The sequence below is a fragment of the Carcharhinus amblyrhynchos genome, chromosome 2 (genome assembly GCF_965287045.1).
Source record: "Carcharhinus amblyrhynchos chromosome 2, sCarAmb.v2.hapA, whole genome shotgun sequence".
In the NCBI taxonomy this organism is placed as follows: Eukaryota; Metazoa; Chordata; class Chondrichthyes; order Carcharhiniformes; family Carcharhinidae; genus Carcharhinus; species Carcharhinus amblyrhynchos.
The window spans coordinates 107,916,483-107,931,636 of NC_137325.1; the positions used below are offsets into that span (position 1 = coordinate 107,916,483).

The 15,154-nt window shown below is 40.3% G+C and overlaps 1 protein-coding gene across 3 annotated transcripts in view; it reads right to left on the bottom strand.

Moving 5' to 3' along the window:
• Positions 1 to 2,363: 2,363 nt before the first annotated feature.
• The window catches only part of rsu1 (Ras suppressor protein 1), a 161,204-nt gene continuing 148,413 nt past the window's right edge, over positions 2,364 to 15,154 (bottom strand). For all 3 annotated transcript variants that reach the window (XM_080217147.1, XM_080217155.1, XM_080217164.1), the window contains exon 9: positions 2,364 to 2,869. In XM_080217147.1, the coding sequence (XP_080073273.1) occupies positions 2,767 to 2,869 (103 nt within the window). In that variant the 3' untranslated portion in view covers positions 2,364 to 2,766. The remainder of the gene's footprint in view (positions 2,870 to 15,154) is intronic.

Sequence of the window (15,154 nt, forward strand, 5' to 3'; positions counted from 1 at the left end):
TTGCCAGCAAACCTGCATCAGGGGAGGGAGGGGTCACCATTAGTGGGATAAGAAAATCCTTTCCCAGGGCACAGCCAGAATCAATTTAATTGCTATCAAACATCACAGTAGAGCTACCTACTTATACTCCATTTCAGGAATTACGTCAGATACGTTTCAAAGCCGAATGAATCTGTGGATGAGTCTTGCCTCAATCTTTAGAGCACCAGCATAAAATCAATCACTAACATTAAAATGTTTCTCTCACAAAGCAAATATTTATCTTGCAACTGAAGAGCCTTCAGCAGCCTGCAGAGAACCAGTCCAACAAAACCAGTAGGCAAAATATTAAACAAGCCAAACTATTGAACATTGAATACAGGAGTTGAGATATTTTGTTGAAGTTGTACAAGACATTGGCAAGGCCACACTTGGAACACTGTGTACAGCTCTAGTCACCCTATTATGAAAAGGATATTATTAAATTAGAAAGATTGCAGAAAAGATTTACTATGATGCTACCAGGACTTGATGGTTTGAGTTATAAAGGAGAGGCTGGATAGATTGAGATTTTTTTCTCTGGAGCGTAAGAGGCTGAGGGATGATCTTAGAGGTTTATAAAATAATGAGGGGCATAAATTATCTAGCTAGTCAATACCTTTTCCCAAAGGTAGAGGAGCCTAAAACTAGAGAGCATAGGTTTAAGGTGAGAGGGGCCAGAGGGGTAATTTTTTCAGAGTGGAGGAGTGTCTGAAACAAGCTGCCAGAGGTAGTAGTCGAGGTGGGTACACAATTTTGTCTTTTAAAAAGCATTTAGACAGTTATATGAATAAGATGGGTACAAAAGGGTATGGGCCAGATGGGGGCAATTGGGACGAACTTAAGGATTTAAAAAAAAGGGCAACATGGACAAGTTGGGCCAAAAGGGCCTGTTTCTATGCTGTAAACCCCTATGTTTCTATTGATTAATGGAGCCAAGATAATGTTGGAGGCCATAATTCAAACACAACAGTGGTTTCACTCAATTAGGTATTAGTGTTCCCAATCCATTGTGCAGAAAGATGATTATTAATTGACCAGTAAGAAATGAGAATGATTGAAGATTCAAAAACCACAGGTCCCAAGTACACACTGTACAATCACTTTTTAATAAGTGATAATAAAATACTGGGAGCTGCAGCAGGACTTCCCAGCTTGTCAGTTTCATTGATGAAGCTTCTCCTGCTGTGTACTTGCCTCAGAGATCCTGCTGGGTGGCTGACAGGTTGGGAAACAGATGCCCTGGCTGATAAAAGCAGAACTGAGGGTTAAAATGTACTTAATAAACTATTTTAATATTTTAATCACTTCTCTGACAGCTGCTTACTTTCAGTCCTGCCCTGACAGCACCCAGAACTCCAAAATTAGCAGATTTTTTTCAAATAGTTCTTAAACCACTGGCCCCTGGCCTATAGAGAGGCTAGATTTCCGAACCAAAATGGTGGGATAGGGTGGAGGGACGGTTTCTGGTCAGAAGATTGGGAAAATGCAATGTTTTAACGACTGCATTTTTTTTTCCCCCCTTCTCTCCACCTGCTGACCCCCAAAATTTCCACCTCAAAACTAGCCTGGCTGACAGGCCCAATTCCATATCAGGTACAGAATGCTACAGGAGAGACATCTCAGTGGGGCTATTAAATTACGTTTCTGTTATCCTGTAGAAATAAAGATAGGTTAACATGCAAAATAAAATTTTCTAAATACTCAATAATAATTCAAATTGATCATGGAATAGACACTATGGAATAATTGCAAGCAGTTGTCTACACTTACAAAATAATGCAGATGTAACATCCGCCAAATCCATTTTACTTTATTCAGATGTGGTTGATAGTTTTAAACTCAACATAGTGCAGATCACACACAAAGACTGGCTTTCCTCATTTAATTTACAGAAAATTCACAAATGACTTACTGAATCATCAAAATTTATAATAGTGGGCGGCCACTCAGCCCCCTGTGTCAATGTTAGTTGAAAAGCAGCCATTCAGCTTAATCCCACTTTCCAGCACTTAGTGCATAAATGTGTAGGTTACAGCACTGCAAAGTGTACATCCAAGTAATTTTTTGAATGTATGAAGTTTTTTGACACTATTGTCCATTCAGGCACTGAGTTCCAAACCCCACCATCTTCTGGGTAAAAAAATTCTCTTCAACTCACTTCTTATCACCCTACCAATTGCTTTAAATCTATGCCCTTGGTCCTTGACCTGATTACTAAGGAAAATGGTTCTTCCTATCCACTCTAACTAGGCCTCTTGTAATTTGCTTTAGTTCCTTTTGGCATGACTGGGCAGATCAGTAGAGGCAATTATATAAACATATACTAGAGAAAATAATTAATGCTACATATAAATATAGATTTTATTTAAAAACTGGTAAGAGCAGTAAAAATTAGGATACATTAGCAAAAGAACAATTTTGAAAGCACGTGTGATAGCAAATGCAAAGGTCTACATTTTCACTTTGCATATTTTCTTCTTTGTAACATTTATGAATAGGACATTTTTGTGACTATTTCCCAAAGTGTTGTTATTGGTGACAGAAGTTTTATGGCACTTATGAAAAGAATGTTAAAGCTATGTATGTACACATAATCACCTCAGGATATTCCGCTGTTTAAAAACTACCATAGGCACAAATATACTGTTCCTGGCATAACATATTAGGATAGTTGAGGTAATAAATATAGGTCAGAGGCACATGCAAGAAGAAATCAACGGCAAGGTGAAAAATCAATTGACTCCCTCATTTGTTCTTAGCAGCCAGAGGCTTCCGGCTTATCTTCTTAGTCTTGTCGTTGCTCTTCTTTGGTGGTTCAGGGTTCGCTTGCATATGTCGACCATAAAGGCTGCAAGACAACAGAAGCGATAGCTCGTAAAATTGACAATATTAAAAAGAAAGACAGCAACACAATTACAGTTAACTAGAGAGATAGAGTAGCCATTTGCAGCACTGAGCTTCATGCTCAACTAGAAAGCCCTTGGGGTCAATACAGTGACAGAGAGAAATAGTGTCAGAGGCCTCCCAGCCTATTTCAGCTTGATTGATGGCTTCAGGATAGCTGCATAGCCATCAATGCCACATTAATAAATACTGCCGATTAAACGTTGACAAAATAGCTTGCAATTTAGGAGGCTGGGACAGCCACAGTACACAAATGACTATTTAAAAGATTTAACTGGTAATTAGACTTTAGGTTCTTTATTTATTCCAATTACACACAGTCAAAAAGGTAAGTAAACAATGGCTGAAGAAGCTTTTAAGAGACACTAAGCAATCTTAAAAAAAGTTAAGAACAAAATGCCAGAAATACACAGCAAGTCTGGGCAGCATCTGTACATGATGTGGATATGCCAGCGTTGGACTGTCAGAACTCTCCATTCACCTGAAGAAGAGCTTAACCTTGAAAGCTTGTAAGTTTACTATCAAATAAATCGCTTGGACTTAAACCTGGTGTTGTCAGACTTTTTACAGCACCTGTGCAGACAGGGACAGAGTTACATACCCATCAGTGACCTTTCATTAGTTCTTATGGAAGGTCACCAACTTGTAACGTGGCAGCTAAATTTTTGTCCTGCAGTTGGGAACCTGTATCACTTTCAGGTCCTGAGCCCACTTCTGCACCTGAAGCACAAAGTAATTTTTAATGAGCAGGACAGAGTGGATGTTTGCTGCCCAATTGAAGGTGGCGGGTAGGCTTCTGAGGCCTCCAGTACTGCTAAATCAGCAGCCCCACTGTCAGAGGTGAGAGCTGTTAATATAGCATGAGAGAGCGCAACTCTGAAAAACATTTCATTATTAACACCAAAAAAGGCCACACAGCTGCCAGCCCTTTATCGTCCAGGGACAAATAATCCATTCAATGCCTACAACATGGGCTGATGGCTATGGTGGGCTCAGGGGCAGGGATTGGGGTGAGGGAAGCATTCTCCTTACCTTGGAGCTTTGTGCAGCTCCCTCCCTCACCACCCCTTCAGTCTCAAATGTGGGGAGGGTGGGGGAGCATGGAGGAGACATGCATTCAAATTGAAATCTGCAGTGGTTTATCTGCTGCTTATGGCTGAGTAGGCACCACCCTCTGATCCACCTAGAAATGAACATTTCCTGGTGATGCAAGCTGGGTGATGGCAGGAATTAGCATGATTGTTTGAAAACTCAGACCGTTAACTCTTTTTCTTTCCACAAACTTTTCCAGACCTGCTGAGTGTATCCAGCAATTGCTGCTTTTATTTCAGAGTTTCAGCATCCACAATATTTTGCTTTTGTATTATAGACTGAAAACAAAATTGGATTTCTACACTATTAGGTGTCTGATGAAGACAATTCCATATTAGCCTGATTTGTGCAGGTTAATTTTATTTATGTGCTTTGAAACTTACTCAAAATTCTGGGTCACCCGATATTTTTCCAAAGGTATTTTGTATTCATCACCAATTTTTAAAAAAATTATTATATTCAATATTAATTAAATAGCTGCATTATTTCAAAAAAGATTAAACTATTTCTCCATTCAACTTTTCACTTTGTATTATTGATAACAATGCAAATTTCAAAATCAATTTACAGTATGCATAAAATATTTTTGCACACGTACATGCAAAATTTGCTGTAGAGTTATGTTAATTTTATTCAGAATAAAAAACACTGCTGCTTACTAATGTGACCGGGTTAAGAAGATTGGGAAGATGGTGGTTAGAATGAACAGAACTTAAAAAGATAATCAATTGGAAAAGATGCTCATTAAATTTTATCAGTCTACTAACAACAATGTTCCAACTTAATAAAAACAGGCAGAGATGATAGGAAGGATATTAGCTGAGACCTTTGGTTATGTATCAGAGGTCTAAGCTGTCATTGCATTGCACACAGTTCAGCAGGCACTGCCTCAGGGGATTGAAAGAATACACCAGAGTTAATAAATGCAGGAAGAATCAAATCGATGCAGCTTATTTCTAGCCTTAAGTCTTTATTTTTTATAAACTTTTAATTAAGTCACGTGCAGTTTAGTAGATCATTATGTTCATTAATACAGAAATTAACTATCCACTGAATTTATAATACAGCACTAACCAAAAATCATTACAAACAGGACAGCAAAAAAAAACAATATGATTTCAATCCATCATATAATTGCTTTAAAATTGGTTGCTAAAAAGTGGGAAAGGCTTGTTCCAAATAAAATTAATCATATTATTCAAACTAAAAACTAAGAAAAATAAATTGATTTAATGTCATTCTCCCTTTACCATCTCTTCCAAACCTCTTCACAACATTTGCTAGGTCTGCACTGGATTGAAAAGATTGCATCATCAGATAACAGCACACACAGGGATTAGTTGGAAACAGCGAGCACTGACGGGCGCAATCAACTGAGCAATGACAAATGCTATCCAGTGTAACCTGAAGAAAATGGAAATTCTGCATACTCACCAAATTCTTTTATCTAGTGAGCAGCTGAGTCCAGCCCAATGGATCAGGGAGGCTCCAGATTTGGCTCTCAGGCTCAGTGTTTGCTGACCTCTCAGAGGTGAAGGTGCTACAACTGGTCTCAGTGCCCCTTGGTTAGGGAGGGGAAAAGAAAAGCCAACTAGGCAGGCTTTTTGATTCTAATTATCATGGAGTCCTCACAATGCAGGAGGAGACCATTTGACCCATTGAGTCTGCAACGATTCTCTGACAGGCCATCTCACTTGCAGCGGTCTGCCCCTGTCCTGTTCTTGCAACCCCAAATATTTCACCTGCTAATTCACCTAATCTACACATCTTGGGACACTAAGGGCAACTTAGCATGGTCAATCCGCCCAAGGTGCACATTTTTGGACTGTGGGCAGGAGAACCATGGAGACACAGGGACAACGTGCAAACACTAGTCACCCAAGGCCAGAATTGAACATGGGTCCCTGGCGTTTGAGAGGTAGCAGTGCTAACCATTGTGCCACCATTACTGAGGTCATTAGTATTTGGATATTAGGTGAGCACAGGAAAGTATGCAGTGCAGCCCTCTCTCCTTGTTATAATTGTCACCTCACATTCACAAATGAAGCAAATGAGTGAATATTGCTCCTGGGCAAAGTATTGAGGGTGGTCAGTAACCATGACACTAATCTCTAGCAAAGTCAAACATCTACAGGAAGGAGAACATTGGCAAGATGGATTGGGGTGTAAAACTGAACACAGTAAAATTCCCACCGAGAATCTACCTTGTAAACAAATACAAACACAAAATACCAAAAATAGATTCATATGGACTTGAAACATTAAGGACGGGCTTCTCCACTCTCGTCCATGCCTGCCCCACTGCAAGTGAGAACAGAAAATTTGGCATCACAACCAAAGCCTCATTCACTTTTAGCGACACCGGAGAATCCCAGCTGTGAATGAGGTTGGAGATTTTTGCCATAACTTTATTTCTCCCTCCAGATGCTACTAGATCACCATTTTCTGCTTATGTTTCAGATTTCCTGCAATCACAGTACTTTGCTTTTATTATAGTAAAACTATATAATTTCAGCTCATAAGAATATAATAAAGGAGCAGGCTAGGTTATTTGTCCTGTTGAGTCTGTTTACTCTTAAATAAGATGATGGCTTGCCCCTCATTGTTTGCTCCATCACCCTCAAATCCATCAATCTCCTTGGTATCAGCTACATATTACGTGTAAATATCTAGGAACTAGCATGTTACTAAATGTTCTGGGGGGGGGGGCAATTCATAGCAAAAGTGGAGACTGAAGCAATGTGTATGTAACTAGTTTAAGCTGGTTCTTCTTTTGGACCAGACTGCGTGGCAAAATTAAACATCAAAAGGTGGGATTTTCTGGCCTCCCAGCTGCAGGTTTCTTGGCAGCAGGAGGTGATGTGCCATTCGCTGGGGGGCTGGATTCTCTGCCAATGGGATTTCCCATTGAAGTCATCCTATGCTGCCAAAAAACTTGCAGGTGGGGGTGCACTGCTAGACCAGAGGATCTTGTCAGCATGATTGGCCAAAGAACTCCAGCCCAAATTTTTTGATCCTTACCATCTTAAGAGTACGATTACAGCAACAACTAGGGACGAAAAGAACATATAGCATGGTAGCAGCAAGCGTCTGTGAATTAAAGCATTTTAATTTAATGTTGATTTGGAAAATCAATCACTTTAGTGCGAGAAGAAAAATTGTGAATTGTGCAAAGACAAAAAAGTCAACTGACACAGCAATGAATGCATAGCTATAGCATATAAAGAATTGGGAAGTGGATGATGTTAGAGACATTTGTGTAATTTAAAGAAAAGTGCAGATTGACATTCAATATTTTCCTAAAAGACACCGAGGTATGGAATTTTCAACACACTTTCCAGTGGTGGAAGTAGCTTGCCATTGGCCACTGATGGGATTTTTTGGTCTGACAACAAGCCTCCTATCCATTGACTCTGTCTACACTTCCCACTGTCTCAAAGCAGCCAGCATTATTAAGGACCATATGCACCTTGGACATACACTCTTTCACTTCTTCCTTCGGGAAAAAGATACAAAATTCTGAGGTCATGTACCGACCGACTCAAGAACAGTTTCTTCCCTGCTGCCATCAACCTTTTGAATGGACCCACCTTTTATTAAGTTGACCTTTCTCTACACCCTAGCTATGACTGTAACACTACATTCTGCACCCTCACCTTTCCTTCTCTATGATGTGAAGTTACTGGCATTGGACGGGGATAGGCACAGTGAGTAGTCTCACAACATCAGGTTAAAGTCCAACAGGTTTATTTGGTAGCACGAGCTTTCAGAGTGTTGCTCACTCACCTGAGGAAGGAGCAGCGCACCAAAAGCTCATGCTACCAAAATAAACCTGTTGGACTTTAACCTGATGTTGTGAGACTACTTACTATTCTCTATGTATCGTATCTTTGTCTGTATAGTGCACAAGAAACAATACTTTTCACTGTATACTAATTCATGTGACAATAAGAAATCAAATCAGTGATGATTTGCATTGCTCAGCTCCCAACCTGCCACATGGGGTCAGCTTTGACAGGACCAGAAGGCTTCAGAGCTAATGATTGCATACAAACACAAGCCAGGAAGAGAAGTGGTGCTGACAGATACTCCTTCTCAGTTTCTATCACAGAAAAAAACATGAGATAGAAGATCTAGGTATAAAGATTCATCACTGAGTGAATGTAACACCAATGAAACAGAAAAGAGATAAGACCAGCAAGGATGAAGAGTTGCAGATAAACTCTCAGCAAGTGATTATAGGATGGCCTGATAAGAAACAGCAAACGCAGCCAGCAATACTGGTCTGTCAGAGGTGACATCCCACTGGAAGGTGTTCTGCAAACCGGATCAAAAATAATCATACCCAAAACAACATACGAAGAACTTCTTCAAACAATACACAAAGGCTACATGAGAATGGAGAAGTGTAAGCTTAGAGTCAGATGAACTGTGTACTGAACAGGCATAATACAAGACATTGAAAAGATGGTGTCTATATGAAATGTTTGCCAGAAGTAGAGAAACACACAGCAGAAAGAGATGGTAGGTACTGAAATACCAACCAGATCATGGCATACTGTGGGAGCCATAATCAAGAATGGAATCTTATAGTTTCAGGCTACTACGCAAAGTTTCCTTTTATCCACAAGATGAAAAAACCTGAGCCACACAGTACGAGTTCTATTTTCTGAGCAAAAAATTCCTGAAAGATTAAGACGTGATACTGGCACCCAGTTCATATCCAGAAAAGTTAAGGAATTTACTGAAGAGTATGGATTCAATGACATCATCAAATTGCCTTAGAGAACATGGGCTTATAGTGTTATAGACAGGAGTGGTCAGTTGGGGGAGTTTCACTGTTTTTTTTTAAACTTGTAAGCAGTGGATTATTTTCCTAACCCATTGGTTTTAGTGTGATCCAGTTTTACTAATAATACCACAGCAAACTGGAGTTAGGATCAACTCAGCAGGTTAGTTTATTGTACACATTCAAAATCCACAAAAATGGTTGCAAATGATCATTCCATATTTGTTACAGTAAAGGACTGAGAAAGAAGATTTACAATACAAGGACCACAGAAAAACGCGAGTTCCAGAGACCCAAGTTAGGGTCCAATGGGGAATGCTTTCACACAAGCATTCGATGGTCAGCTGGCTAGAGACTCATGCTGTAAGATTCGCTTTCCTGGTGGCATTGATGCTGTAAGATGAAGTAGGCTGCATCAGTTCTGTGGCCAATTATATAAAATCTTCCAGTAGAGTGAGGTCAGATTGGCTGGTGTCCAACCTGAACAGAGCTTGCTGCTGTGTCCCCTGCCAGTTACATGTTAAACAGAAAACCACTGCAGTTTGGAAAGATAATATTAAACTGCTCAGACAGCTAGAATTTTGGATCACATGACCTTCCTTCACCACAGTGGTTTCAGCAAATGATATTTATCCAATGTCTGGAATCTGGCTTTGATTCAATTTGTTTTTGTCACACATAGCGGGATACAGTGAAAAGTATTGTTTCTTGTGCACTGTACAAAGCATACTGCACATAAAGGAAAGGAGAGGGTGCAGAATGTAATGTTACAGTCATAACAAGGGTGGGAAGAAAGATCAATTCCCTCGAAATTGAACAGTCCCAACTGGTTTGTCAGAAGCTTCATAGGCATAACAAGATGTGACATCCCCAAAACTGAAGAGAATTCTTTTCCTCTGGAGACAACAGAGAGAGAGGGGGTCAACCATCTTAATTGTCTTTGTTCAGCAGATAAATCCAATTTAAAAATTAGGAGGAAGAATAGTTTTAAAACACATACAGCCTTGGATTTCAGTGCTGGGAGGAACCCCACAATAAAAGACATGTTCAGATATTGAAAATAACTCTTGTGAAATACCAAGCAACAAAGATAGACCTAAACCATGTCTTGTCATTCTGATCCATACCTCTCAGTGCTGACATGAAATCACCAGCAGAGTTGATGCATGGAAAAAAAAATACAAAACTGTTTTGCAAAACTAAGTGACCAGATGGAAAGGAGACAACAGTCAGGATTTCCCTCCTGTTTTCAGACGGGTTTTGTGTTGGGAGAGGAAAGTGTCGAGATGCCCAAATCGTGTTTCATGCTGACATCCAACGATATGCAGATCAGGTTGATGTTAAAAAATTGCCCCTTAGTGTCCTGAGATACGTAGGTTAGAGGGAAAATATGTAGGGATGTAGGGGTAGGGCCTGGGTAGGATTGTGTTCCATACAGACTCAATGGACCAAAGGGCCTCCTTCTTCACTGTAGGGTTCTATGATCCTATGAAAAGTTTACCCCCTCCCTCCAGCAGTGATGTGGCACATTTCCCAATATTAAACGTTGAGAACATCATTTCCATACATTAGGATATAACATGAAAATAAAACAAAAAAAGGTTCATGTAGATGCAACCTGCAGGCAGACACTTATTGTGTTAATGAAAATTAAGGTAGAATGTAAGCAATGTAAAGGATTCTTGTTAAATTCTGCTAACAGATGACTTTTCCAAGTGTAATTTATAGATGCCCTCTGCATCCTCATTAAATCTACCGTGTCCAAATTACTGCACAAAATGACAAGCTAGGGAGTCACAGTTGATTTACCACCAACTGTAAACTCCACTGTGTCAAGCAGTTAATATAAATGGGCATGAACAAAGCAGTCTTGGTAGGACCAAATAGATAATGCAGACAAAGTCTTAAGTAATAAGGGGGGGAAGAAGGAGTTGAGGAATCATAGAATCCCTGCAGGGCAGAAGGTGGCCATTCAGCCCTATGAGTCAGCACCGACAACCATCTCACCCAGACTCTATCCCCACAAGCCCACATACTTACCTTGCTCATCGCTCTGACATTAAGGGGCAATTTAGCATGGCCAACCCAACCTGCGTTTCTTTGAAGTATGGGAGGAAATCGGAGTACCCAAAGGAAACCCACACAGACACACGGAGGAAATGCAAACTCCACACAGTTAGTGACCCGAGGCTGGAATTGAATCCAGGTCCCTGGCACTGTGAGGCAGCGGTGCTAACCAGTATGCCATCCACATTAGGACTAATAGGAGCTGTGACAGGCACATGGGTCAAATGGCCTGCTCCTATATTGCAAGATTTTATAATTCTATGATAAATGATCATTGCACAGTAGCGAACCTTTTTTCAAAAGTTTTCACATCAATAATGAATGCGAGTGATTTGTGAAACCATTTCTGCACATCACTCCACGTGTGAATGAGGCACAGGTACTTTTCGGCCAGACATACAGATTGTGCATAATTATCTACCCTTTGCCTTCAAAACACGTAGACTTGAGTATTCTGTTAATGTGTCATAAAGGTAGACACTTTGAAAAGCAACTGTAGTTGTGCAATACAAAGATGGCAATTAATTTCAAGGAGGAATCCAAGAACAAGTGAAAGAACACTACTGATCGATTACTGGTATACTGTAAACATGCATGCAGTAAATTATGGCCTGAAATCTGGTAACAATCCAGTTCTCAAGCAGAATGCAATTACTTTTGATGCTTAAAACAGTGACAGAAAATATGATCTAAAAATAAAGGTAGACAAATTTTCGAAGGTGCCAGGACTGTCTGATCAAACAAAATACATACAGTACTCTGGTATTATAAATTGAGGCGCAAGAGAGCTTATGCTAAAACTTTAGGAATGCCGGATTGGGTGTCAGCTTGGATTGTGCCAAATTCTGAACATCACACTTCAGAAAGGATGCCAGAGCTCTTGTTAGGACGCAGATCACATCAACTAGAATGCCACCAGGCATGAGGAATTTTCACCAAGAGGCTAACATAGCTGAGATTGTTCTCCTTAAAGCCAGGTTAAGGGGAGATGTTCAAAATTCTGAGATGTTTTGATGCAATAAGGAAATAAATACAGTTTTGGTGTCATAGTGGCACAGTGGTTAGCACTGCTGCCTCTCAGCGCCAGGGACTCAGGTTTGGTCCCCAGCTTGGGTCACATTCTGTGTGGAGTTTGCACATTCCGTCCGTGTCTGTGTGCATTTCCTCTCGATGCTCTGCTCTGGTTTCCTCCCACAGTCTGAAAGGCGTGCTTGTTAGGTGCATTGGCCATACTAAATTCTCCCTCAGTGTACCTGAATAGGCCCTGGAGTATGGCGATTCAGGGATTTTCAGAGTATCTTCACTGCAGTGTTAATGTAAGCCCATTGTGACACTAATAAATTAACTTTAAACTTTGGCGACTAGGTTAGTATTGAGAAGACACAGATTGAAGATAATTAGCAGGAGAAAAGGATCAGATTGCTTTTCTTCTAACCACTGAGTTGTTATGATGATCGGGATGCACGACCTAAAAGGTTGTGAAAGCCAATTCAATAGTAAATTTCAATAGAAAATTAGAATCATAGAATCCCTACAGAACAAATTGGATATGTGCCTGAAAAGATAAAATAATTGTAGGGCCAAAGGGATACTTAGGGAGTGGAACTAATTGGATCGTTCCTTCAAAAAAAAACACACTCACAGGCATAATGGGACAAATAACTAGGGCAGCACGGCGGCATAGGACTGCTGCCTCACACAGCCAGGGACCTGTGTTCAAATCTTAGCTTGGGTCACTGTCTGTGTGGAGTCTGTATGTTCTCCCCATGTCTGCATGGATTTCCTCTGGGTACTCTAGATTCCTCCCATAGTCCAAAAGACATGCTGGTTAGGTAGATTGGCTATGCTAAAGTATCCCTCAGTGTACCCAAACAGACATCAGAGTGTGGCAACTTAAGGGATTTTCATGATAACTTCATTGCAGTGTTAATGTAAGCCTACTTGTGACATTAATAAATGAAGTTGTGCTGCAAGGTTCTACAGATTGAATTTCAGCGCAGGTTTCGGAACACTTGTCAGGTCCAATATGTCTGCACTTACTGGCAACTGGAATGGCTCAGCAACCTTCTTGGAGGTGACCTCCAATTTGGTCACCTCCAGGCTCAGCATCCAATTAAAGACAGCAGTTGGGATGGTGATGCCGTTGGCCCAAAGTAGCAGCTCTGAAGCCCAGCATTATCAAGAGGAGAGGTGGGACCTGCTGAGGCAGTTAGGAATTAAGGAGGTGCCTCCGTTTTGACATTCCTTTGGATTGGTAAGTAACAAAAATGGTTCCAGAGAAGCTTCAGTTATGGAGAAGTTGGGATTGTCTTCCTTGAAGAGGAGAAGGCTAAGAGGAGATTTGATAGAGGTGTTCAAAATCATGAGAGAGCTGGACAGAGTAGATTAGGAGAAACTGTTCCTGCTCATAAAAGGTTCAGGAACAATTGGATGCAGATTTAAAGTGATTTTCAAAAGAAGTAAATGTGAGGTTAGAAAAAAAATTTTTTTTTTTACACAGAGAATGGTTCAGGTCTGGAATGTACTGCCTGCACGAGTGGTGAAAGTGGGATTAATTGAGGCATTCAAGGAGGGCGTTAGATGATTAATAGAAACAATGTGCAGAAGAATGGGGAAAAGGCAGGTGAAGACCACTAAAGTCATGATGCTCATTTGGAGAGCCAATGTAGACATGGGCCAAATGGCCCTCTTTGGCACTGTAACAATTCTGCGATTCTGTGAAATTTAAAATCAGAGGTGCCAAGCCCCTTCATGGCCCACTGAGACCATGGAGGTGACCTTTCCTGTCCAAGCCCTCCACTTTGGGCCATGAGACTCCAGCTCCAATGCACCCTTCCCAAACGATGTTGGTCCCACGAAGCTCGTGGAATCTGCACAGAAAGCTAGCAGCCACAAAAAGTCACCTATAACAGGGTTTTAGCTGTCTTCCTTGATTCAATGTGTATCTGGTCTGTGTTCAGAGAATTCATGAGGAAACTTCCTCCATGGCGGGACTGCATTCAGCAGCTCTCCCACACAACTCTGCTATTTTGCCAACCTGCTTCCTGTGCTTGAATTCTATGAAGAGGGAAATGAATGCAACAACATGTGTTGTGTACTTAAAAGTTTCACTTTGCTATTGAGTTAAATCATTTGTGAAAATAAATCAAATGCATTATCCCATCTGAAAGTATAGCTTGTGTCTCAATCACATCAATTCATGCATCATTATCTGACCAGTAGCTAGCCTAAGGAGCTCAATGCAAACAGATAAATGTCTTATATTCAATAGAATAATAATAAATCAATCATTCCAAGAATCCTTTTAAGTAAAGAAAATTTGACCTTAAGCAGTCAATATTGAAAGGCTGATTGATAAGCTAGATATTGCTAAACATCAGTAATTAATCTCAGTCATAGCCAGAGAGAGTGTTAGAATCAGAGAGTCAATGTAGCATAGAAGGAGACCATTTGGCCCATTACATCCTTACCACCTCTCTGTAGAGCAATCCAATCATCCCAAGGTCATATTCTATCCACAAGGCCCTGCAAGTTATTTCCCTCAAGTGTCCATCCAATTTTCTTTTGAAATCATTGTTTCCACTTCCACCACCCTTGTAGATAGCAAGTGCCAGGTCATTATCATTTGCTGTTTAAAAAATTAAGTTCTTCCTCATTCACCCTAAATATCCTGTTGAAAACATTAAATCCATGTTTCCTTGTCCTTGTGCCATTGGGTAATTGGAACAGCTTTTCTTTGCCAACTTTAACTAAACTTGTCAAAATGTTGCCATAATTAAATGTCCCCTTGATCTCCTTTGCTCCAAGAAGGGTCTAGCTTTGTAGCCAAAATTCCTCATCTCTGGAACTATGGTAAATCTCCTTCACACCTTCTGAAAGACCTACAGATGTTCCAAAAGGGTGATTAGAACTGAATGCGATATTTACTTCAACCATAACCACCCTCCTTTTGTACTTAATTTGCCATATTTTCCTCAGTGGAAAAGCAAATTGGGTTGTGAAACAAGGAACTTTGTTTTTTATTTTTGCTGGTCTTCTTATCGCCATACCATTTTCATGTGGTCTTTTCATAGGGCAGGAAACCCTTGCTCACAAAACACAAACACTCCCGAAGTTGAAGACCCTACTGTGAGGACCACAGAAAAATTGTATCTCCACCACTATTTTCCAGTGCCAGTGCAGATTTTTAAAACCTAAATAAAAATCTCTTTGGAAAGTTTGAGTTTACTGGGAAACCTGTTGAGGAATCAGGAACATTCCTAAAGGAAAGTGTAAAATATT